This window comes from Benincasa hispida, chromosome 7 (assembly GCF_027475165.1).
Source record: "Benincasa hispida cultivar pf3 chromosome 7, pf3_genome.v1.1, whole genome shotgun sequence".
Lineage (NCBI taxonomy): Eukaryota > Viridiplantae > Streptophyta > Magnoliopsida > Cucurbitales > Cucurbitaceae > Benincasa > Benincasa hispida.
The window spans coordinates 23,789,814-23,815,468 of NC_143484.1; the positions used below are offsets into that span (position 1 = coordinate 23,789,814).

The window sequence follows — 25,655 nt, forward strand, 5'->3', positions numbered from 1 at the left end:
AAAATCCTCCCACAGGATTGGGATTCCAGACACACAAATTCTTTCTCCCATGCCTAAAGTTAAACTCCCCCAAACGACAACAGAGAGAGATGACATATATCACTTCTTGATTAGTCAAAGTGTGACAAAACCCGAAGGAAAAGGAAAGAATAATTTATTCTTTATTCATATTTTTGTACAGGCGCAAGACAAACAATGGGAAAATAGAGGGGTATTTTGAGTAGATTGGAAGAGATCATTAAAGGGGTGTTTGGCATCGGGAGTTGGAGTTATGAACTCCATACCTTTTTTGATTCAAGGAGTTTGTAGACCATACGACTAAAAAACATGAGTTTTATGCTTTATTAACTCCTTACACCAACCAAAAGAAAGATAAAGTCCAATGCATTTTATATAGAACTTCAGGAAATCATTTGATAACACTTCTGTGGACCCACAACTTCACAACTCCCTAGACTTTAGAACTTCCTAGAGTTCACAATGCCACTTCTTGCCTCAAATGTCCCCTAAAGGATTCTTGAGGTGGAGCATAATTGTGAGAGATTGTTTGAAGTTCTACGTTGTTTTTCTGTTGTCTACATCTTAACAATGGATTCTGCAGACTGCAAATTCTGCAAAAGATAGATAAAGGAGCAATAAAAGTTACGATAAACTTATATAAAGTCTAATTCTATTATTTTCTCTGCTGATTTTTGTTAAAAATAAAGAATAGGGAAGAGAAAAACAAGATTACGTAGAAACCCTAGTACAGGGAGAAAAACCACGATATAAAGACTTTTTCTTATTCTTTTAAATCTGATACACTGAATACACAGGACACACTGTATAAATAGACAGTAGACAACCCTAGGGGTCTACACAATTACATAAACGCCCCTAGGTTAATAACCCTATTTTTAACACTCCCCCTCAAGTTGGAGCATAAATATCGACAAGGCCCAACTTGCTTACACAATAATCAAAACTTTGTCTCAGTAACCCTTTTGTAAGTATATCAGCAACTTGTTGATTTGAAGGAATATAAGGGATGCATATGTTTCCACAATCCAACCTCTCCTTAATGTAGTGTTTGTCTACCTCTACATGTTTAGTTCTGTCGTGTTGAACTAGGTTGTTTGCAATACTGATGGCAACTTTATTATCACAAAACAATTTCATCGGAAGCTCATTATCTTGCTTGAGATCTGATAAAACTTTCTTCAACCAGGTTTCTTCACAAATCCCTAAACTCATGGCCCGATACTCAACCTCAGCACTACTTCTAGCAACAACTTCTTGTTTCTTACTTCTCCAGGTGACTAGATTTCCCCAGACAAACGTACAATACCCAGACGTCGATTTTCTATCAATAACAGACTCTACCCAGTCAAAATCAGTGTAGGCTTCAACAGATCGTTTATTGGTTTTCCTGAACATTAAGCCTTTACCAGGAGTTCCTTTTAGATACCGAAGAATACGTTCAACTGCTGTCATATGATCTTCACAAGGAGCTTGCATAAACTGACTCACAGCACTTACTGCATAAGAAATATCAGGTCTTGTGTGAGACAAGTATATCAACTTCCCGACTAACCGCTGATACCTTTCTTTATTAACAGGAATTCTATCATTCTTATCACCGAGTTTCACATTATATTCTACTGGTGTGTCAACAGGTTTATACCCAGTCATACCTGTTTCTTTTAGCAAGTCCAGAGTATATTTTCGTTGAGAAACTAATATACTTTCTTTTGAGCGAGTCACTTCCATTCCCAGAAAGTATCATAGCTTCCCGAGGTCTTTAATTTAAACTCTCTAGCCATCTCTGTTTTGAGCCTCATGATCTCTACATCATCATCCCCAGATAAAACAATGTCATCAACGTAGACAATAAGAACAACTATCTTCCCTGATATTGATCTTTTTATAAAAAGAGTGTGATCAGAATGCCCCTGAACATACCTCTGTACTTTCACAAAAGTTGTGAACCTGTCAAACCAGGCCCTTGGAGACTGTTTTAATCCATATAGTGACTTCTTCAATCTACACACCTTGTTTTTTAATTGACTCTCGAACCCAGGAGGGGGACTCATATAGACTTCCTCCTCAAGTTCCCCATTCAAAAAAGCATTTTAACATCAAGTTGGTGTAGAGGCCAATCTTTATTCACAGCGACTGATCAGAGCACTCGGATAGTGTTAAATTTAGCCACAGGTGAAAAAGTTTCAGAATAATCTGATTGAATCGATCATCAGAAGAAGAATTAGGCCAAAAATTAGGATACATTCTGGGAAAATAAAACTTCCTGAGCCTTGAGCATTGTCCAAGGACGTGCTGTAGGAGTAACCCATTACCTTCTGGGTGGAATTGCCACAACATGGGCGTTCTTCTTAGCAAGAATTATTGCAGTCGGATAATGGCTAGGAGGATCGTTAATTTCTTCATGCTCGTTCCAAGTTCGAAGTACCATTTGTACAAATAAGAACCCTCTTGCAACAAGTCTAGCCTTGTACCGGTCAATCGTCCCATCTGACTTGTACTTTATAGTAAACACCCATTTACATCCAACTGTCTTGTGCCTTTCAGGCAAAGCCACTGGTTCCCAGGTTCTATTCTTTTCTAGAGCTCTTATTTCTTCCATAACAGCAAACCGCCATTCTGGTTTTTTTCATTGCAACACTTATGTCATCTGGAACCACCTCAGTGTCCAAACTAGTAGTGAATGCTTTGAACTCGGATGCCAGATTACTATACGTCATGTAACTATGCATAGGGTATTTAGTACATGAATGAGTACCTTTCCTCAGAGCTATAGGAAGATCAAGCGATGCATCACGTTCTTTCACCTCTCCAGGCTCCTCACCATGATCGACTATCTGTGTATCAGAAACTTTAGTAGTATCTTCCACATCATCATTGGCAAGAATCATTTCATTCTCTGCAGTTTTAATCATTTCATCCTCTACAGTTTCCCCTTCTGTTACTCTTTTAGTATTACTGCTTCCTTCTCCCTTGTCTTGCTTGCCTTCATCAGTCTCCATACATATATCAACATCATTAATTTAAGGAATATACATACCTGGACCTGATGGCGGGTCTGACTCTTGCACTGGAGCCGGAAGTTCTGGTTCAACAAGTGACACTACTTCCTTTCTGAGATTCTTTTAGTAGTAAGGTTTCCAAGGAACTTGATTGGTAGGAAGGACCAGACTATCATGCTCAGGACTAGGGTTAGACAAGGTTTGAATGGACGCTGACTCTAAAGGAATAGCATAAGATGACCAGTTAGTCTCTTCATTTATGTTCTCCCCTTGAAGATGACTAACAGAAAAAAACGATTGATCCTCGAGAAAGGTGACATCCATGGAGACATAGTATTTACGAGACGACGGGTGATAGCATTTGTATCCACGTTGATGGAATGGATATCCAACAAAGACACACTTCTGAGCACGAGGAGTAAATTTCGTGCAGTTTGGACCATGGGAGTGAACAAAAGCAACACAACCAAAAACCCGAAAGAAACATCAGAGATCAATCGAGTAGTTGGAAAGGACTCTTTAAACAATTCTAAAGGAGTATGAAGATTAAGAATACGATAGGGCATCCGATTAATGAGGTAGGCAGTAGTGAGAACTGCATCTCCCCAAAGGTATGACGGAAGAGTAGCAAATAACATAAGAGACTGGGCTACTTCAACCAGATGCCGATTTTTACACTCAGCTACTCCATTTTGTTGCGGAGTATAAGCACACGAGCTCTGGTGGACAATACCCTTAGAAACAAGGAAATCCCTGAAGGAGGCATTAAAAAATTCTCGCCCATTATCACTTCGTAAAATCCCAATCTTTGTTTTAAACTAAGTTTTGACAGTTGTATAAAACTGTTGGAAAACAGATGATACTTCAGATTTGTCAGTAAGAAGAAAAATCCAGGTAAGGCGGGTGTGATCATCTATAAATGTGACAAACCACCGTTTTCCAGTGGAAGTAGTAATCGGTGAGAGACCCCATACATCACTATAAACAAGAGAAAACGGACTCGAGGGTTTGTAAGGCTGAGAACGGAAAGAAACACGATGTTGCTTGGCACGAATACATACGTCACAATTAAAAGAAGAAGTATTAACATTGCGAAATAAATGTGGAAATAAATATTTCACATATTGAAAATTCGGATGTCCTAAACGGAAATGCCATAACATAACATCATGTTCAGAAACAAAGAAATTTAAAGATATAAACCCAGTTTGATGATCATTCCTAGAGGAAGCTTCGTCAGAAAGGAAGTATAGTCCCCTATCGTGTCGGGCAGTGACAATCGTCATCTCCGATTTCAGATCCTAAAACAAAACGGAATCTGGTGAGAAAATCGCCTTACACTTCAAATCTCTTGTTATTTTACTGACAGATAACAAATTATACGATATTTTAGGCACATGTAAGGTATCACGCAGAATTAAACCATTAAATGGAGAGATATTGCCTTTTCCCGCAATATGGGCAAAAGACCCGTCTGCAATACGAATACGCTCATTACCAGCACTTGGGTTATATGACATAAATAACTCTGAGGAACTCGTAAGATGATCGGTGGCCCCTGAATCCACAATCCATGGTTTTTTCCCATTTATACTAATCAGGCCAAAAGAAGGGAAATTACCTGACTGTGCAATCGCACTCAACCCAACTGTACTCAAGTTGTGCTTACTGTCACCGGAAGATTGCTTCTGAGTCTGTTCATCTACTGAGTCACTTACCAGAGCACAACTAGTATTAGATTTGTCATGAGACTATCGTCGCCTGCTGTTTGGGGGCTTCTCGTGCAATTTCCAACACTAGTCCTTTGTATGCCAAAGCTTCTTACAATGTTCACAAACAGGTGGGGGGTTTTTTATCACCATCAGCACTGGACGACTTGGCGACGAAGGCAGCTGCGTCAGTAGTAGGAATGGGATTATTCATGGCACACGACCGATCCTCTTCCAGCCGTATTTCAGAGCAGACTTCTCTAAGTGAAGGAGTCGGCCGCTGGCCCAATATCCTACTACGGATACCATCAAATTTAGGGTTCAATCTAGCCAAGAACACGTAAACACGATCTGTCTCCTCAATCTTCAAGTATTGGGCCCCATCCTGTGGACAGTTCCAGACAATCTCTCTACACAAGTCCGTCTCTTGCCACAATATTAATAGTTTGTTAAAATAAGAAGTAATATCCATGGACCCTTGTTTGCATTCATGGACCTGTTTGTGGAGCGTATATAGCCGAGAGGCATTCTGTCTTTTAGAGTATAGATCTTACGCTGCCTCCCAGATATCCTTGGCGGTTGCAGCATATAGCAGTGGTCTTCCTATCTGGGGTTCCATACTATTCACCAAAACAGAACGTAACGAGTCTTCTCCTTTCCAAATTCGTTCTTGTAGATCACCTGGGGCCGACTTTGGAATTTCCCCTGTCAAGTATCCAAACTTGTGACGCCCTTCCAAGGTCATTCAGATTGATTGGGACCAGGAGAAATAATTCTGGCTATTTAATTTTTCCCCTACAATAAATCCTGCAGAATTACCCATCGAACCAGATAAGTAGGAAACATTAGGCAAAATAGGTAACGAGTTTACCGGATTTTCTGAATAAACTGGTTGGGCATTTGCATCGAACATTGTATCCAAATCAAAAATCTGTTGTTATAGGTAAGCCAACCGTTATCTCACATCGTCTAGGTAATGGGTTGAACTACAAGCGGCTGGGAACGGTGCTGTCACTGTTGACTGGAAGGAGGTTGCCGGTCGGCTGGGATGTTCAAGATAGCCAGCTCATTCTCCGCCCGACGTCATTCCTTGCAGAAGCGAAGGCCTTGTCGTGGAAGGGTTGGCCGGCGCAAAACCCACTGGATTGGGGCGGAAGTCGAAGGGTCGGGTCTGTCCATCGCGGATCTACCCTTGTTCAACCCGAAATGACCTGGTTTGCTCCAGATCAGTACCAATTCTGCTCAGATTAGACCGATGAGCCTGTTCTTCGCAGCCAAAGTCGCCGACTCTGCCCAGATCGTGGTCGACTCTACCCAGGTCGTAGTTCGTCGGTTCTTCGCGGCTAGCTCCGATCGCGCCGGACGATCCATCTGCTGGTCGATTCTTCCCAGATCATTGTTCGTCTGCTCTTCACGGCCAGCTCCGATCGCGACCGAACGATCCATCTGTCGTTCGCGGGTTCGGCTCGTTTCTATGTGGAGAAGCCCGATTGGCGCAGTCTGATGCGGTGGCTCCCACTGACGGCGACTCTTCGATGACTGAAACTGGACGGCAGAAAGTAACTCAAGTAAGGCTGCCTGAAAACACTCCTTTACAGCTGCTCGGATAGCCGTTTTTATGTCAAAACTCGAAGACCCATCAGTAGAAGAAGATTGGGGTTGATTCTCTTCTATAACGGCCAGGGTTTCGTCACCTTATACCATGTTAAAAATAAAAAATAGGGAAGAGAAGAACAAGATTACGTAGAAACCCTAGTACATGGAGAAAAACCACGATATGAAGACTTTTTCTTATTTTTTTAAATCTGATACACTGAATACACAGGGACACACTGTACAAATAGACAGTAGACAACCCTAGGGGTCTACACAATTACATAAACGCCCCTAGGTTAATAACCCTATTTTCAACAATTTTATTTATTTATTTGTTTGTTTTTGCAATTGATTAATTTATTGCTCTTGATCAAGAAAGGTAGGATCACCACTGCTTCCAATGCCAGAGCATTAGTTTAAGCAAACTGTTGAGAGAAAAGCGATGTCTAAAAAAGTTTCACGGGATTTGTTTTGCATTATAAAGCTTTGCTAAGTTTCATGAAAGCTTATATCTGTCATCAGCCAAAAGGAAAAGAAACCATGAGACAACAAGGAAAAAAACTAAATCTACTATATACATTTTTGAGATGTATGTTACTGCCTTGTTAACTTCTGTATCTTCTAAATGGAAATCTTGGTAAATTTTATTTCTAATGTAAAAAAATGGAACTCCATGAAGGCCACTATACTTGACTCTTTAAAGGGTGTTCATTTTAAGATCATTACCATGGATGCTTGGGAACTAATATTACCGGAAAAAAAATGTCAGGTATTCAGATGTCCAGGAAAAGGATTGATGGTTCTAATATGTAGGACTTGTTGCAATTTGTTTTACAAAATATTTAAACCAAATATTTGCTTACTATATATGAAATCTGTACATTAAAGTAAAATAAAAAAATGCAGAATCTTATTTTAAAAAATCACTCTTTTTTAATGCCCCTGTCAACATTACAAAATACATGGAAAAAATAGTGAGGGATTGCTTCTGGGATGGAGGAGAACTCAGACAGTGTCCTGACCTTGTTAATGGGAGTGGGCATCTCTTGGAGTTCAGTATGGTGGCCTCGGCATAGGGTCTTTCAAGCATAGAAAGAGTGCCCTGCTTTTATAATGGCTCTGGAGATTTGGGCAAGAGGACAGTCGGTTGCAAAAGGTAATTGTGAGTATCTACGGGGTGGAGCCTTATTCTTGGAGTACTCCTACTAATGCATATGCTTCAGGCAGAACTTGGTTTGACGTCAGAAACTCTTCGACATTTGCAAAGTTCACCAAGTATAAAGTTAGCAAGGGGGAGAGGATCAGTTTTTGGAAGAATAAATGCGCTGGTAATTTCACTCTTGAACAGAGATTTCCTGATATTTTTGCCATTTCCTTCAAAAAGAAATGAGTCTATAGCTGAGTGCTGAGTGAAGAACAAAAGAACTGGGACCTTCACCTCCGCAGAGGCTTATTTGATAGAGTTGTCAGATTGGGCTGAGTTGGTAGAGGTCATCGACATGTTTCAGTAAGGAGACGTTGAGAATTGTGTGGTGTGGCTCCTTGACCAGTCAGGGAAGTTTACAGCCACGTCAGCCTTCCTAAACTTGGTGGAGACAAGATCCCTTCTTAAAACACCTTTAATCAATGCCATTTGGAAATTCGAAGTCCCTAAGAAGGTATAAGTTTTTTTTTTTTTGTGGCCCTTGCCCATAGGGGTCTCAGTACTTCGGAGAAAATGCATAACAAGTGTGAAGGCCGGGTGCCCTCCCTCTATTTATGAGGAAAAGTCAGGCCACTTGTTTCTTCATTGAGATTGACTGGAGCTTCTGAAGTTGTTTGGGTTTTCTATATGTATTCCTTTGAGGAATAGAGGACTGGTTGGTAGGTGGAAACTTAAGAAGGCCAAAATTCTAGGGGGGTACTTCAAGGGCATTATTATGGGGGTGCCAGATTGAAAGAAACCAAAGTTAAAAATCTTTTAGCAATTTTTGTAAGCATTGTACAGTATGATGCTTCTTGGTGGTGCCATACCAATTCAAAATTCTTTTGCAATTACCCTATCTCTATTATTTTTCAGGGATGGGAACTTTTTTGTAAGCAGCTTCTTGGGAGGGGATTCTCTCTTCCCCTGACCTCAGGTTGTCCCCTTTTTTCCAGTTATATACCCATATGTTTTGTATTAAAAAAAAAAGGTTAAAAAAATGCTAATTAGTGAAGGATAATTGAAGTGGGAAGTATGCTGGCTAATTATTCTTACATGCAGCTTATAGGTATAAAATATTGCAATTGCTCACATTCTTCAACTGAACAGATACAAACTCACCCAAAAAAAAAAAAAAAAAAAAAAAACCCTACAAGAAACCCCCCCAAATTAATAACAAAAGGAGTGTAATTAGTAAAGGAGATTGAAAGAGGACAAGGTAATTTTCGTCTTATACTGAAACCAATATGGCCAGCAAAAGATAGGATGTCGTCCAAGCGGTGATAGATTTATATAAATTACGCTATTATAATTCTTCTCCAGCAGGCTTTCTACTTTCTCTGTTAATCTGTTTATAACTCTTGTAAGAAAAGATGGATTTCACGTTGCTTTTTTTCTAAGATTGATATGTCAACCCCTTGAAAGACCAAGGACAAGTTCATGGACTAGTTCATTAATAGGTAATTTGGAAGGTTTGGCATGAAAGATGGAAAAGAAGTAGGAGGATCTTTAAGGAGAAGTGTTTATATGACCTCCTTCCCTTGTTAGGGTGGATATGTTATCTTTGTTTGCTCTTTTAAAATTCTTCAATGAAGTGTATTTGTGTTCCTTATCAAGAAAAGAGCAGTACTTGGAGCATCAACTAGTCAGAAGGAACTCCTAACAAATTGGAAAACTTTGCTAGTAAGATATTGCTATAATATATATTTATATTGTAATTATAATTAGTTGTCGTTTATTGTAATTTTATATCTCGGAGATTAGGGTTTCTTAGCTGCCTATATATGTGTGTGTATCTTCAGCCTGATTAATGGAATAGGATTAGAATTTTCTCTAAAACTATTGAGTACATGGTATCAGAGCAGTCTAGGATTTAGAATTTTCGTTTGACGGTTACAATAGGGTTTACGCTTATCACAAGGTTAGGATTTGAGTTGATTTCATCAAGTTTGAATGGCCGTTTGTCAACACCACCCATCCCAGGAGAAGCGCGTCGTCGTTTGATCAAGTCTGCCGTCGTCAGCCATCGGAAACGTCCGTGCGTGAAGCTTATGTGCTGCCACTCTAACTCTGCTCCGTCGCCATGCGCCGGTGTGTGGGACCACTTCTCCACGTTCTGTCAGTTGGGTTCTTCTCGGCTCATCTTTTCTGATTGTTCTGTGCATTTGGTTCCATTGAAATCTACTCGGTTGAGTTATTTGGGAAAAATACCCTTTTTGCTTAGGATTTGGTGCTGTTTTGTTCAATTTGGAGTTGTTTTGTTCTTTTGGTTCACCTTTGATTTCAATTCTAGTTTGTTCTCTCCGCTCGTGAGATCTACAAATTGTTTTGTTGATTATTTCCTTTATTATGAAATTTTATATTGTACTTATTGTATTATATTTGCAGTATTTTATTCTTTCCTTATTTGTAATTATTTTATTCTTTTCTTATTTGTAATTGAGTATTTCTTCTATTTAAGAAACTCTTTCCTCTGAAGATTAATAAGAGAAAAAATAATGTTTTTTTAGCATGTTTATTAGCTCACAATGGATGAAGTTAAGCATATGGTAGTATCTAATGTAATTCCCCTAGCATCGAAGATAATTGAACACTAGGGGTGTTAAAAAAACCCGATGACCCGAAAAAACCGATCAACCCAACCCAATCCTGGTTGGGTTGGGTTGGTTCATGGGTTCAACTAATATAACCCGAACCAACCCGAATTTATTATTAACTTTAATATATATTTTTTTTATTACTTATAACACAATTATTTATACATATATTGATTTTAATTTTATTTAATTCCAATATTTTTTTAATAATTTACTCTTCAACAACTCTTAAAAGTAGTTTTTTTTGCACTTTAGAAAGAAAATTTTCACTTAAATTGAAATTGAGTTGTTAATCTTAATTCAATATATGAAAATAATTAAATTAGATTTTTACATATTTATGTTTTGCTTCTTTTTAGAACAAAATTTTAAATAAATGACCCGATTAACCCAAACCAATCCGAACAATTGGGTTGAAGTAGGGTTATTTGGGTTGAAGAAATTTATAACCCGAACAATTGGGTTGGGTCTAAAAAGTCTTTCAACCCAACCCAACCCAACCCATGAACACAAGTTAAACGGATCAAATTACTATGATTGGCGTCAGACGATTCAATTTTATTTGCATAGTATAGATATGGATGATTATGTGACTGAGGAGCCACCAAAAGATGAAAAGAATTCTATTGAAAGTGAGGTTGTTGGTTTGGTAGATCATTGTGATTTTGTGAAAGAACTCTTAGAATTCTTAGAATTTCTATACTCTGAAAAAAAATACGTTCATAGGATATTTGATGTTTGTATGCCATTCTTTCGAGTTGAACAGAAAGCAAAATCTGTTACAAGTTACTTTATGAGACTTAAGAAGACAGTTGCTGAACTTGCTTTACTATTGTCATTTAGTCCCGATATCAAAGTTCGATAACCTCAATGAGAAAAGATGGTTGTTATGATATTTTTTAATGGACTTTTACCTGAGTTTGGAATGGCTATAACACAAATTCTTTCTGATTTTGAAATTCCGTCATTTAGAAGAAGCCTTTAGTCGTGTTCTTCGTATTGAGAGTTCTCAATCTAGTTCGTCTGTTTCTCAACCTAACAGTGTTCTTATGAGTAAGAATAATAATAACTCCCACGTTACTTTAGGGATGACTAACAACAGAAGCCTAGTTATGATAATCGAAGATCAGATTTTCAGGAGATCGTTTGTCACTATTGTCATAAGCTAGGACATATGAAACATGATTGTTGAAAGTTGTATAAGACTCAACAATCTCAACATGCTCAATAGCTTCCACCAATGATATGGCTGAGAAGTCTGTTACCTTATCTGTTGTCTGTTGATGACTTTGCTAAATTTCAAGTATTCAAGGAATCCTTGCAGGCATCTTCTTCATCAAATCCTATCGCCACCATTGCCAAGATAGGTAATATGAAATGTCTTCTTACATCATCTACCAAATGGGTCATAGACTCTGGTGCCACCACTCATATGATAGGTAATTCTAACTTATTTTCTATGCCTTTGTCTCCTGTCTCATCTCCGTTTGTCATTTTGGCAGATAGATCAACCTCCTCTGTTATTGGATCCGACACCATTTCTCTCACTCCATTACTTTCTTGTCCTCTGTATTACATTTGCATCAATTGTTTTTTAATTTAATTTCTATTAGCCAGCTTACTCGTGACCTTAATTGTTTTGTCTCGTTTTTTTTCTGGTTATTGTTTGTTTCAGGATCGTATGACGAAGAAGATTATTAGTAGAGGACATGAGTCGGGGAGTCTTTACATTTTTGACCATCAAATATCAAAAGTTGGGGCTTGCTCTGGTGTTACATCCCCGTTTGAAGTCCATTATCGTTTGGGTCATCCATCGTTGTTTGTGTTGAAGAAACTTTATCTAGAATTTCAATCCTTATCGTCTTTGAATTGTGATTCATGTCAGTTTTCTAAATTTCATCGTCTTAATTCTAGTCGTAGAGTTCATAAACAAGCTAGTGCTCCTTTTGAGTTAGTCCATTATGATATTTGGGGTCCTTGTCTAGTCGTGTCCCAAACAGGTTTTTGTTACTTTGTTACTTTTGTTGATAATTATTCTCGTGTGACTTGATTATACTTAATAAAAAATTGTTCCGAGTTATTGTCTCATTTTTATGCTTTTTATGCTGAGATTCGAAATCAATTTAATGCCTCTATCAAAACCTTGCGAACTGATAATGTTGGTGAATATTTCTCTCATGTACTTGGATCTTACTTATGTGGTCATAGCATCATTCATCAATCCTCTTGCACAGACACTCCATCTCAAAATGGAGTTTCTAAAAGAAAGAACAGACACCTCCTTGAAGCAGCCCGCGCCTTATCCTTTCAAATGCATGTTCCAAAGCAATTTTGGATTGATGCTGTGTCTATTGCTTGCTTCTTGATTAATAGAATGCCTTCCTCTATCCTCAATAGAGAGATTCCTTATCATACTCTTTTTCCTACAAAATCTTTATTTCTTGTTGCTCCTAAGATCTTTGGTTGTGTTTGTTTTGTTCAGCATATTCATCCAAATCGTATCAAATTAGATCCGAAATCTTTGAAATGAAATTTCTTAGGCTATTCGCGTGTTCAAAATGGTTATCGTTGTTATTGTCCTACTCTGAACAGGTTTCTCGTATCTCTTGATGTTACATTTTTCGAAGATATACTCTTTAGTCTATCACCATTGAGTCTGTGTCAGAGGGAGGATGAAGATCTTTTTATCTATGAGATTACATCTTTTACATCATCTTCTCCCCCACCTTCCTCTGTGTCTCTTCTTTTTGACCCTCCGATTACTCGAGTCTACTCCAGGCGTCCTCCACAACCACCTTCAAACCCATGTCCTCCACCACTGACTTCTTCGACATTTGATCCGAAACGGAGTGATGATCTTCCCATTGCCTTTCGAAAAGGTAAATGCACTTGTACTTACCCTATTTTTTCGTTTGTTTCTTATGACCAATTGTCTTCTCCCACTTATTCCTTTATTACATCGCTTGATTCCACCTCTATCCCTAACTCTGTTAATGAAGCTTTATCTCATCCCGGGTGGTGTAGTGCAATGATTGAGAGATGACTGCTTTGGATGATAATGGTACTTGGGATCTCGTTTCGCATCTAGGTGGAAAGAAGGCTATTGGGTTTAAATGGGTGTTCATTGTAAAGGTCAATCCCGATGGAATAGTGGCTCAGTTGAAAGCTTATCTTGTTGCCAAAGGTTATGCCCAAATCTACAAACTGATTATTCTGATACATTTTCTCCTGTTGTTAAATTAACTTCCATTCAATTCTCTATATTGATGGCTGCTACTAACAATTGGCCTTTGCATCAACTTGATATTAAGAATGCTTTTCTTCATGGTTATCTTTAAGAGGAAGTCTATATGGAGCAACCACTTGGGTTTGTTGCTCAGGGGGAGAATGATAAGGTGTGTCGCCTTCGAAAATCTTTGTATGGACTGAAACAAAGTCCTTGTACATGGTTTGTTAAGTTTAGTCTAAGCACTCGAATGTTTTGGTATGAAGAAAAGTAAGTCTGATCATTCTGTTTTCTATCGACGATCTGACAATGGTATTACTTTGCTTGTTGTATATGTTGATGATATGTTATCACTAGAAATGATGTATTGGGTATATCCTCTCTCAAGACTTTTCTCCAGGTCAATTTCATACCAAAGATTTGGGGCCATTGAAGTATTTCTTGGGTATTGAAGTAATGAGAAGCAAGAAAGGTATTTACCTGTCCCAACGAAAATACGTACTTGATTTGTTGTCTGAGACAAGTAAACTAGGAGTCAAACCCATGTAGTACTCCGATGATACCAAATTTGCAACTTGCTAATGAAGGAGAATTGTTTAAAGATCTTGAGAGATATAGAAGATTAATTGGAAAATTGAACTATTTAACAGTGATAAGACCTAACATTGCTTATTCTGTGAGTATTGTGAGTCAGTTTATGTCTTCCCCGACTGTAAATCATTGGGCTACAGTTGAACAAATCCTATGTTATTTAAAAGTTGCACCTGGACGTGGGATCTTATATAAAGATCATGGTCATACAAGGGTTGAATGTTTTTTAGATGTTGATTGGGTTGGATCTCGAAAAGATAGGAGATCGACCTCTGGATATTGTGTTTTTGTAGGAGGAAACTTGGTGTCGTGGAAAAGTAAGAAACAGAATGTAGTTTCCCGTTCGAGTGCTGAGTCAGAATATAGAGCTATGACACAATCTGTGTGTGAAATAGTGTGGATACATCAACTTCTGTCTGAGATGGGCTTCAGTGTTATTGTGCCAGCTAAACTATGGTGTGATAATCAAGTTGTTCTCCATATTGCATCCAACCCATTATTTTATGAACGAACTAAACATATTGAAGTGGACTGTCATTTTATTTGCGAGAAAATACAAGAAGGTTTGATATTTACAGGATATGTGAAGACTGGAGAACAATTGAGAGATAGTCTTACTAAAGCAGTAAACAGAGCAATAATAAGCTATCTGTGTAACAAGCTGGGCATGAATGACATATTTGCTCCAGCTTGAGGGGGAGTGTTATAATATATATTTATATTGTAATTATAATGAGTTGCCCTTTATTGTAATTTTATATCTCCTAGATTAGGGTTTCTTAATTGCCTATATATATGTGTGTGTATGTGTATGTATCTTCAAGCCTGATTAATGGAATAAGATCATTATTCTCTCTAAAACTATTGAGCACAAATATCATGTACAAAAGATAAACTAACAAAAAGGACTCAGAATAGCTAAAAAAAACAATTTATTGGACTTATTAAAAAAAAAAAAACTTAAAATTTGGGAAAGTACCTCAACGTTCATTTTAAGATTTCTTTGTTGCAGATACAAGTCGACAGATTTAATGGCATTTGAGATGCCTCCAGCTGCTGATATATGATTATCTTTTATCAACACCATATCAAATAAACCCATCCTGTGGTTTTGACCTCCACCAATTAATACCTGTAAAAACATCAGTAAAGAATAAGTGTAGAAGGTCAAAAAAGTTACTGTAAAAAGTGAACCAAGGAAGTGATATACACCGCCCACTTATCCACCAAACGTAAACCTGGGGCAGTTTTTCTTGTTTCCAGAATGCATGCAGGGCTTGCAGCATCTGCCATTGCCTGCAAAATTCCCAGTGACATGTACTTATTAATACTACCTAACATGAGAAATAGGCAAAATAACATAAAATCCAAGTGTACTAAAAATTAAGGGCTAGTCTGACAATGCTTTCATGATCTTTTAAGAAAATGGTCACAGCGATCAGTTTAAAATCATTATATAAAGAATCAGTTACATTGCAGCAAATGAACAATTATAATTTATAGCAGGTAATTTTTTTTAATGCAAAATAACACAAAATCCAAGTGTACTAAAAATTAAGGGCTGATCTGACAAAGCTTTCACAAGACAAGATGGGAAACAAGCGTGTGTTCCATGGGCTTGTTTGAGTCTAAGAGTGCACATAGAAGATGATAAGCAACCACACACGGGCAAGATGGCCACAATCATGCAAGGCAACACACGTGTGCATGTGCCAAAGGCATGCACATAAGGATCTATGCCAAATCTAGAATTTTCATTCCAGAGAGCTTCACTTAAAATTTCGTTGAAAATAATCTACCAGTAAACAATCCAAAATTTTCATTTATAAAATTGAACAATAAATTTGAATTTTCCACTACAAATTTTCATTTTATAAAATCGCTGCTTGTGACTTTATTATCTATCTTATCAAGCAAATTTTGGTTTCCTACTATAAGACTCACATTATGTATCTTGTCAATCATATCTTTGAGTACAATAGGGGCTGGGAGGATTCAAACTACAAATTTTGTGGTCACTACCACATACAGATTGAGGAGGCTTGATCCAATGAATATACATCTACCATTTGGAAAGGAAAAAAATATTGAAGATATATTTTAAGTACTTACATTTTAAAAATATAATACGTCATCGTTCCTTTTTTTTTTTTTTTTTTTTTGAATATTACACAAAAAAAAGAAGAAAAGTATTCACCCAAGTGGTGTTTTAGAGGCTCAAATCCACAACCCTTTCAGGGGGCGGGCTAAGGCGCATGAGCCACCATGCAAAAAAGCAATTTTCGTAAGTGTAATGAACTTTCAAATTAATAATATAAAACTTTCAAAAGTTGAGTAGGGCTGCTTAATACATCAGGGTCCATTGGAAAGTCACCACTACGGGACGTAGGTGGGGTGAGGCCCCAACAATGTCAAGCGCACATAGGCACAGCCCATGCAAGCACAACATGTGGTTGGAACACACATAGTGTGCATAGCACAGTCAGCGTCTGATGCCATTGGCTGCCTCACCCCATTGTGTCCTTATATTTATTTATTATTATTATTATTTTTCTTTTGAAAAGGGAAAATCTCCATTGATATAATGAAAATAGTCAAAAGCTCAGATTACAAGTAAACATAATAGAGCAAACTATAAGATGAGATAGTTTATATATGACATGGAAGAAATCGATACAATCAAGCTACTTCATGATTGCATCATATCGCAAGGGAAACAAGAGAACCTTAGTTAAAGTTGCAATTCCACTCATTCTCTGCATAAAGTTTAGTGCCACCCGTTCGGCTACAAGGATGCTTTGTGCTTGCCCTGCGTATAAAAAAAATTAGGAATTTTTAATTGATAAGAATATTTTTTTCCTTTGTATTCTCCTAATATCACAAAAACAAACCCATGATATGGATATGATAGTTTACCATTTTCCACTTAAGTCATGCAGACACATCAAGAAGCGCTTTCCAATCTCGAATGATCATGGAAAAGTTTAATTATAAGAATTTCCTATGTCTGTAGCACTATGATGAAGAGGTGATCTTTACACCAAGAAAAACGAACCACATGCCCCACAAACGAATTTCCAAGACAAACGAAGATGCTTTACTTCAAATGCTCTTTGGTTCCTTTCCAACCAAATGCCCCACGAAAGCACCATAGCAACACAATTCATTAGAATCTCAGCTTTTTCTTTCAAGTGCCATCCTTTTAGAATCCTAACAAGCACACATCTACATGTTTAGGCAGGCAGGCTAAGAAACCTAATTCCTTGTGAACAAAGGCCCCACCCTCATAGGCAAAAGAACAGTGAAAAAATAAGCGGTTTAAGGATTCACCCTCTTATAACAAAGGTGGAATGAAGATGAAAAACCACGCAATGGCTACATCCTTTTAAGATCTTCCCATGGGTGTTTAGTCTTCCACGAGAAAGAGATCAAAGGAAGACCTTCACTTTCTTAGGAATGTTAAACTTCTGTATCTAGTTAACATGGGGAGATTTCAACTAGGGCATAGTTTCTGTAAGTTTTGGGAAGCCTGACATGGAGGAAAAACTGCTCAAAAAAATCAAAGGACCAAGCCACTTTGTCCGGTCCCCCTCCAAGCTGCACCAAATCTATTTTGTTCACTCCACTAAATCTCTCTTAGCAGATATGGGTGATAGAACCACTTTTTTGGAGTCTTCTTTGGCTCATGGTATATGGAAAGACAAATAACCCAAGAAGATCAAATGTTTCCTTTTGGAGTTAGCTCACAAGGGCATAAACACTAAAGATACCCTCCAAAAACGAATGTTGAATATGGCATTATCTCCCGGATGGTGTTCTATGTGTAGGACAAATGATGAAACTCAAGACCACCTCTTCCTTCATCGCTCATTTGCTCGGAAATTTTGGAGTAAACTATGCATTGCTTTTAATTGGTCTTTGGTGCTCCCAAGAGATACTCACCCTAGCTCCATTCTCCTGGGTCACCCTTTCAGAAATGTCAAAGCTCTTTTGTGCTTCCATATAGTTTGCACCTATTTTTGGGTTCTATGGAAGGAAAGAAACCAAAGAATCTTAATGGCGAAGGACCATCCATTCAAAACGTTCTTTGACCTTGTTATTTATTATGCTATTTCCTGGTGTAAAAGTTCTCATCTTTTTGTTTCTTACTCTGATGCCAACAAGGATTGTTTAACAGGGTTGACCCTGGCCCATAAAGAAAGAGGAAAATAATCAACCACCAATTGGAAAGGCATCTTTTATCTGGCACAAGGTCATGAAACAACCACTACTTACTCACCCACTGAAAAACCTTTCAAAATTCTCCTATCACAACAATAATTTACCAAACAGCTAAAAGAGTCTCCTTCAACTCTCTTGCTCCAAAGATTTTTCCATGGGGCCTCCCATTAAGAATCACAAAAAAGTAGACGGCGGAAAAGATTAAGTCTTAAACATGATTCATCACACTTGGGTCTTATGAAGTCTTTTTTTTAAAAAAACATAATAATAATAATAATAATAATAATTTAACAAAAATTAAGTCAGGAGAAGAAAATACAAAAGAGAGTACCACAGAAAGAACATAAGATCCATTAAATCACCAAGAAAGCCGCCTAGCAAAGGAACCAACCCCTATGACAAAGGGGAGGATGAATAAGCACCTCTTCCATAATGTCCTGATAATCTCCATTGGAAGCCAAACTACCATCAAATATTTTAAGAGATATATCCCAGTTTTCATTGCAAGCTGAAAAGTGAATGTGAAATCTTCCCCCTAATACACAATCCATATTTTTCAATGCCCTCTTTCACAAAACATACTGAGCCAAAGCAATAGATGAAGATCTTTGGACAAAACTCATAATGTTAATCCTCTCAAGTGACAAATCAAGAGAAAAATCTTATCTTTGGACGACATCCTTCAAAAGATTGACAAAGAAAATGGTGCATGAAAAGGTAGGTTAGCAATCAACTGGGCAAAGAGAGATTTATTTCCTTTTCCTTTTGGTTAACGAACTGTTGAGTATCCTTGTTGATGTAATACATGAGAAAGGGGATTATAAAGGCTTTTTAGTTGGCAAGGAAAAAGTTCATGTTCCAATCCTCCAATATGCTGATGATACATTACTATTTTGCAATGATGATGACAAAAGTTTGAATGCATTAATTAATGCCATTGATTTATTTCAATGGTGTTCGCGCCAAAAGGTTAATTAGGAAAACTCTGCTTTATGTGGAGTTAATATTGATGAAAAAGGGTGCTGGTCACTGCTTCTAGTTTGAATTGCAAAACAAAACATTACCTTTTCTTTATCTTGGTCTCCCTCTTGGAGGGTATCCAAAAAATGTTTCTTTTTGGCAGCCAATAATTTGATAAAATTCAGAAAAAGATGGACAGATGGAGCCGTTTTAATTTGTCAAGGGGGGGTAAACACACTTTGATCAAGGCAGTTCTCTCAAGTATTCCAATTTAATACTTGTCTTCTTTTGCAATGCCTTCGAAAGTGATCTCAGAACTAGAGAAGATTATGAGAAAGTTCTTTTGGGAAGGTTTAGATGGATGCAAGATTAATCACCTTATCAGATGGGAGTTAGTTTCCAAACAACAAAAACATGGAGGCCTTGGTTTTGGTGATCTAGAGAACCAAAATGTGGCTCTCTTGGCAAAATGGGCTTGGAGGTCTATACATGAGAAAGAAGCTCCTTGGTGTGTAAGGTAGTAAAAAGTATTCATGGTAGTGATTCATTTGAATGGCACACAGCTGGAAAAGAAGGGAGAAGCGTTAGAAGTCCTTGGATTACTATTTCCCAAATTTGGAAAAAGTTGCATCATTTGCATCCTTTAAACTTGGTAATGGCATTAAAATTTCTTTTTGGCAGCATTATTGGTTGTGTTCCTCTCCCCTGAGTTCTTTGTTTCCAAAATTATATAGAATTACCTTGTCTTCTGAAAGTTCAGTTTTTTAACATTGGGATTCAACTACTTTATCATGGTCAATTACTTTCAAAAGATTACTAAAAGATAATGAAATTCAGGATTTTTAAAATCTTTTACTGTTATTAGAAGGTAAGAGGATAGCTGATGTGCAAAATTGTAGATCTTGGTCTTTAGATGCTTCAGATACTTTTTCGGTGAAATCATTATTCAAGCATTTGAAATCATCTTCACCAATAGATAGTCTGTTGTACAAAAACTTATGGAAATCAAGCTGTCCAAGGAAAATAAATATTATAATTTGGAATTTTGAAGACAGACAACATATCTTCTTTGAATGTCATTATTCTTTGGAATTATGGAGGAAATTGTTTGCAACATTCAATCTTCACCGGGTTTTCAGCAATGTTTTCAAGAAGAATGTGGCTCAGCTTATCATCGGTCCTTTTTTAAAAGCTCACTCACTTCAGTTATGGATTAATGCAATTAAAGCAGTTTTGACAGAAATTTGGATTGAGAGAAATCAGTATATTTTTCAAGAAAAGTCTCTTCAATGGTTTGACCGTTATGAGATTGCAAGAGTTAAAGCTTCTTCTTGGTGTTCACTATCCAAGAATTTTTCGAATTATTCAGTTCAAGATATGTCTTAATTGGAATGCTTTCATTCATTCTACATAGTATTTTTAGACACACGGTTTTCTATTGTATTTGAAATATTCGTGTTGGGGTATGATGAGGATGCTATAGGTGCGTCAACCTAATTGAGATAGCCAGGTGCATCTACTGATCCCTAGTTCTTATTTTTAGTAGTTTCTTGTAATTTGAGTATTAGTTTCTTTTCATTTCATCAATGAAAAGTGGTGTTTCCTTTTCAAAAAAAATAAGAGGATGTGGGCGAAGACTCGAGTCTAAAAAGTAGAGAAAGAGACAAACTCTATGTGGCAAGAAGGGCAAAATGAATAAGTCCAAAGAAACATTTCATCAATATATGAAAACAGGGTGAACCCCAAACATCACAAAGTGATTACAAAAGCAAGCGCTAATTACTAGCTAAAAAAGATAAGCTAGAATGAGTGAATCATTGCTTTGCTTTCAAAAGCAGTCCTCTGAAATGGAAATGGTGGAAAGGGAAAGGAAAATCATCCTTCAAACACTGACATGAAGATAATAAACGCTTTGGAGGAGGAAAATTAAGAGTGTGGAAAACAAATTAGGGATTTTATACCAATCTAATGGTCCTTCTAAAAACAAACGTGAGACTTTTCCAACGAAAAACCTAATAAAGTTATTGATATTACCAAGGTCCCTTGATTGTGTCTTTAGTCACAAAGGTCAAAGCCCACTCAGCACACTAACAAACATATTAGATCATATTTTGCAATGCCACAAAATATTAGGCTCTAAGAGCACCACATAAATTTTTCCATAAAGGAAGAGGATCCTACTAGCTAGATCCCCTATATTCAATCTTCCCCATTGAAAAACTTGGATAAGGATGAAGTGTTGGGGAAATTCCTACATAAAGTGTCAAAGAAGAAGTGCCTTGTAAAGCTAACCAAGCCAAACAGCCACCCAACCCTTTTTCATGAGCATGTCCAAACATATATAAAAGTAATAATAAATTAAAAATAAAAAATTAAATATAAAAAATCGAGCACTTCAAATCATGTGCTTGGAGTATCCCATAACAACACTATGCCCAACAACAGAGTTTTGTTAGGCTTCCTAGAGAGTTTCTATTCTTACCAGAAACTTTTCCAAATTGCAGTCCTTTATGAATATAATCTCCATCCTTTTGAGACCATTCCACCTGAAGACAAAATGTGGATTCGGATGAATGGGAACACATCCATCTCATAAATAACTCGATAAGAACCAAAAAAAAGAAGGGGAGGGAGGGATGAGAAAGAACATCAACATTACCCTAATTGAAGGATCAACCTCCTGGAACACCATGTCAGCAAGAGCAATACCAGCGACAACGCCATCCTCTTTGGCCAAAAAGAAAGCATCCACTACCATGTCAGAGGGAATGGTTGCTAGAGATGTTACATCACCTACAATTGTGTTGAGAATACTATCAGGATAAATGTTAGAAATATTAAAAGGATACTAAGGATTGATATGTTAGTCATTGGTTAGGGAGTCTATCAGTAGAAAATGATTACAAAAGGACTGAGTGGGAAGGGGTGAAGGTAAGCAATTAATTAGTTGTTTGTGCTTGAGTTTGCTTAAATTTGGGGGTGTTATTTTTTCCGTATTTCCATATACTTCAAGATATCAATACAATTTCTATTTTAACTCTTTGGTTTCTATTTCAATTCTGTGGTTCCTGTAAAACTGATACAAATGTGATGCCTCAGGAATTGGATCTTAAAAGAGCATCCCAGGCATGACATAACATGCAGGAGATGTAATCAATCTGACGCAGGCGGCTAGGTCTATGTCATTGGAAGTTGGCCCATTAGAATGGTTGTTGGGAATTAGAGATTGATCTAAAATCAGATTTGAGAATGGTATTCATAAAGGAAACAATAGAAAAGTGATAAAGAAAATAGTAGAATATCATGCTAAGACTTGGATCTACAAGCATTGGCTAGGAGATACTTGAATGGAAATTGCTTAGAATTTTATTGTCTTGCTGGACCTCAGTCACAGAAGCTCACATTGATGATTTGAATGCTTCCGTAAACTTCTTATCCAACCAAAATAGGACTTAAAATCGAAAGCATACCTAGGAAGCAAAAACTATGCTAGGGGTTACTTGGCAAATGAAAATTTCAGCAACTAGTTCATTTTTTTTTTTTTTTTCATTTTTTATATTCTTCAGGTGCAATTTGCATCAAAATGAATAGGAGGTAATCCCAAACATCACCATAGAATCTTTCAAAAAGTTAATATCAAGTAATCTATTATACCAAAATCAGCAGAATCTTCTGCAAGGGCTAACTTGATGATGCCACGCAAATCATAGGTAGGGTGAGATGGAGGCTGGATTGCTACTGATGCAACTGATATCCCAGAATCTTTTGATACAGATGTAGACATTGCGATAATTTTTCTGAAGTTGTTGAGTCATTAACAAATGGAAAAGCTAACAAGTCACCATAAATCTTTACAGCACAAACAGATCAGTTCTACATTATAATAAAAGAACCATTACATGAAAATTTTACAGGACGTCAAATTTTCTTGACATAAAGTGCTTCATTACATCATTACAAACAAGATAGTACTAAAAGTGGATCACAAGTTTGACAAACTCTTCTTCTTTTTTGGGTAAAAGAAACAATTTGTTGATATGTATAAGGGGAGAACCCCAAGCAAAGATATTACAATAAATATCTCCAATTACTAACTAAAAAAGATCAACTGAAGTGAGTGAAAGGGTGCTTTAATTTACACCAAGAAAAAGCAGTAGACAAAACAAGTTCTAAAAATCGAGCATTAGAAGAACACGTATCATTAAAAATTCTTCCGTTCCTTTCACCCATAAAAACAAGTTTGACAAACTCTTTTAATGTCTGAGACATGGAAGTTGGGCCTAGCTAAGATATAAAACCAATTAAAAGTTGGGCCAAACTAAGAAATCTTACTTCTTTTAACTCGTTATTGTATTAGTATGAATAAGAGAGTACTAAAAAGTGGATCAGGAGTTTTGACAAACTCTTCTAATGTTTGATACACCATCAACAGTAATTGAGATTGAGGTTGAACACATGTCAACGATCTTACATTCTAAGATATATGCATTGTGAGTTTGCTTCTAAAGGGTGGCGTTTTCCTTTTAGTACTTTTGGGGTGGCTAGTTGTCTCCCCAAGAAGATTGATGATTGCATGATGGAGGGTCTTGATTGTAGGAGCTTTTGCGGAAAAGGAAAAATCCTTTGGAGATATGCTACTCGTGCACCTTTGTGGTGCCTTTGGAAAGAAAGGAATAGTAGGTTGTTTGAAGATGTGTTTATGTCTTTTGATTCTTTTTGGGATCTTGTTCAGAATAAGTGTCTTGACGGTGGACAAATTACAAAAAATTCTTTTTTAATCATAGCCTTCTCATGATTATTAACAAGTGGGGGACTCTTCTTGTTTAGTCTTGCGGGAGGGGGTTCCCTCTACCCCCTACCCTTAGGTTGTTCTTTTGGTTCTCTTGATGAATATACACCTTTGTTTCTTATAAAAAAATATTAACTAGTAATCATTCAAAAAACACATGAGTGTACATGTTAATATCATCCAAACTAAATAACAATCAACACAAACAGAAGCCAACTTTTCCTTTAGTTCCTAACGTTTTCCTTATTATATTGGTTTTGAAAAAAAAACATCCTCATTATAGAATGTACTTAACATGCATTGAATTTCTTTTTCTTTTTTTTTTTTTTTTTTTGCATATGTGAGTATTTGGACCAGCTTACGCACACCTTGATTAATCTCACAGGAAAACCTAACTAACCGTACAAAATTTAAATTACTAAAAGAAAATCGTAAAATATTAAATCATAGGTAGGTGGCCACCTTGTATTAAACTCATTCCCTCCAAGCCCTTTTATTAAACCCATGGCCCGTTTTGACTACTAGGCCAACCCATAACGGTTGAGTTTCCCATTCCGTCTTAAACCCTTTCTTTTTCTTATCCCAAATTGCATAAGCCAAGTAGAAATTCTTTTGCAACATACATGATGACTCCAGGACACCATGCAAATACCTGGAACCTAAGCCGCGAGCAGTAGAGATTGGAATGTATGTTAACCCTCTAGAACAGCCCCGCAATTCCTTATGTCCACAGCATTGCCAGAGATGCCCGAAAGAGGGTCTATACAAATTCAGTATATACATCAACCCAAATGACTTACTTGACTGTGCAGATAAAGTAGAATTGCGATTGTACGAGTCTGCAAATACAAATAATGCGCGTGTATGAGTATGAATACAAGCAAGACCTTGTGAATCATGATAAATGCAAATTTAGACCTATTTGAACATGAAGAATCTAGAAAGTGAAGAGAAAATCACCTTGCCAGCGGTGGATGAGTAATTCCAACTGTGGAAATGCCGAAAACTGACGAATATATTGCCTGTCTGAGAGAGAAATAAAGAGAAATTGAGGGCGAAGGGGAACTGAAAAGCGAGCAGAGAGCAAGGGAGATTCAGAGAGAATTGAAGGGCGAGGACTGGTGAAGGGTTCGACTGTGAGAAATAAGAATGAACAAGTGATAAATAAAAAGTTTGCTTTCAAGAACGCCTTTCTTCTGCTTTCTTCTTGGCCTCAGGTCCAGGTAAAGTCGGTTTGAGAATTGATAATGGGGAAGAGAGGACCACATTTGCGCGGGTAATTTTGTCATGGACCGATGATGAGAAGAAGAGAATAATAATAATAATGGGATACTCTCGAGAGTTAGGTTGAGTTGAATCGGTAATAATAGTATGTAGGTATTATTGAATTGTATAGTTAGATTTAAGTCATGGATATCTTATTTAGTTTTTTTTTTGTAATCTAAAAAAGCCTGCATTTTTATGAGTTTTATAGGCTTTTTGTTTTTTCGTTTTTGCTTTTTTTCTTAACTTTTTGTTTCACAATTCAACGACACATGTACTTTTCTAAATTCTTAACACTCATTGAGATGTGAACTCAATAAATAAAAATACTTCAAGATTCATTCTTTAGTACACACAGAATTTTGGACCAAACTTGATTTACCCATAAGATTTGGAGCATCAATTCAAGTTTTTGAAAGTCGTTAGTGAACTATTTAACAAGTTTCGAAGCTTTGTGGCGCATAATTGATTTGAATCTTTGAGTGAAGTTTGGAATAAAT

At 37.0% G+C, this 25,655-nt stretch overlaps 1 protein-coding gene across 3 annotated transcripts in view; it reads right to left on the reverse strand.

Moving 5' to 3' along the window:
* The window catches only part of QPT (quinolinate phoshoribosyltransferase), a 33,463-nt gene extending 8,217 nt beyond the window's left edge, over positions 1-25,246 (reverse strand). For 2 of the 3 annotated variants that reach the window (XM_039036309.2, XM_039036310.2), the window contains exons 1-8: positions 24,853-25,246; positions 24,545-24,731; positions 22,758-22,900; positions 21,763-21,896; positions 21,586-21,649; positions 16,649-16,731; positions 15,135-15,218; positions 14,902-15,054 (exon numbers count right to left, since the gene is read on the reverse strand). In XM_039036309.2, coding sequence (XP_038892237.2) covers positions 14,902-15,054; positions 15,135-15,218; positions 16,649-16,731; positions 21,586-21,649; positions 21,763-21,896; positions 22,758-22,900; positions 24,545-24,675 — 792 coding nt within the window. In that variant the 5' untranslated portion in view covers positions 24,676-24,731; positions 24,853-25,246. The remainder of the gene's footprint in view (positions 1-14,901; positions 15,055-15,134; positions 15,219-16,648; positions 16,732-21,585; positions 21,650-21,762; positions 21,897-22,757; positions 22,901-24,544; positions 24,732-24,852) is intronic. The other variant, XM_039036311.2, reaches the window with a different exon arrangement.
* Positions 25,247-25,655: the final 409 nt, after the last annotated feature.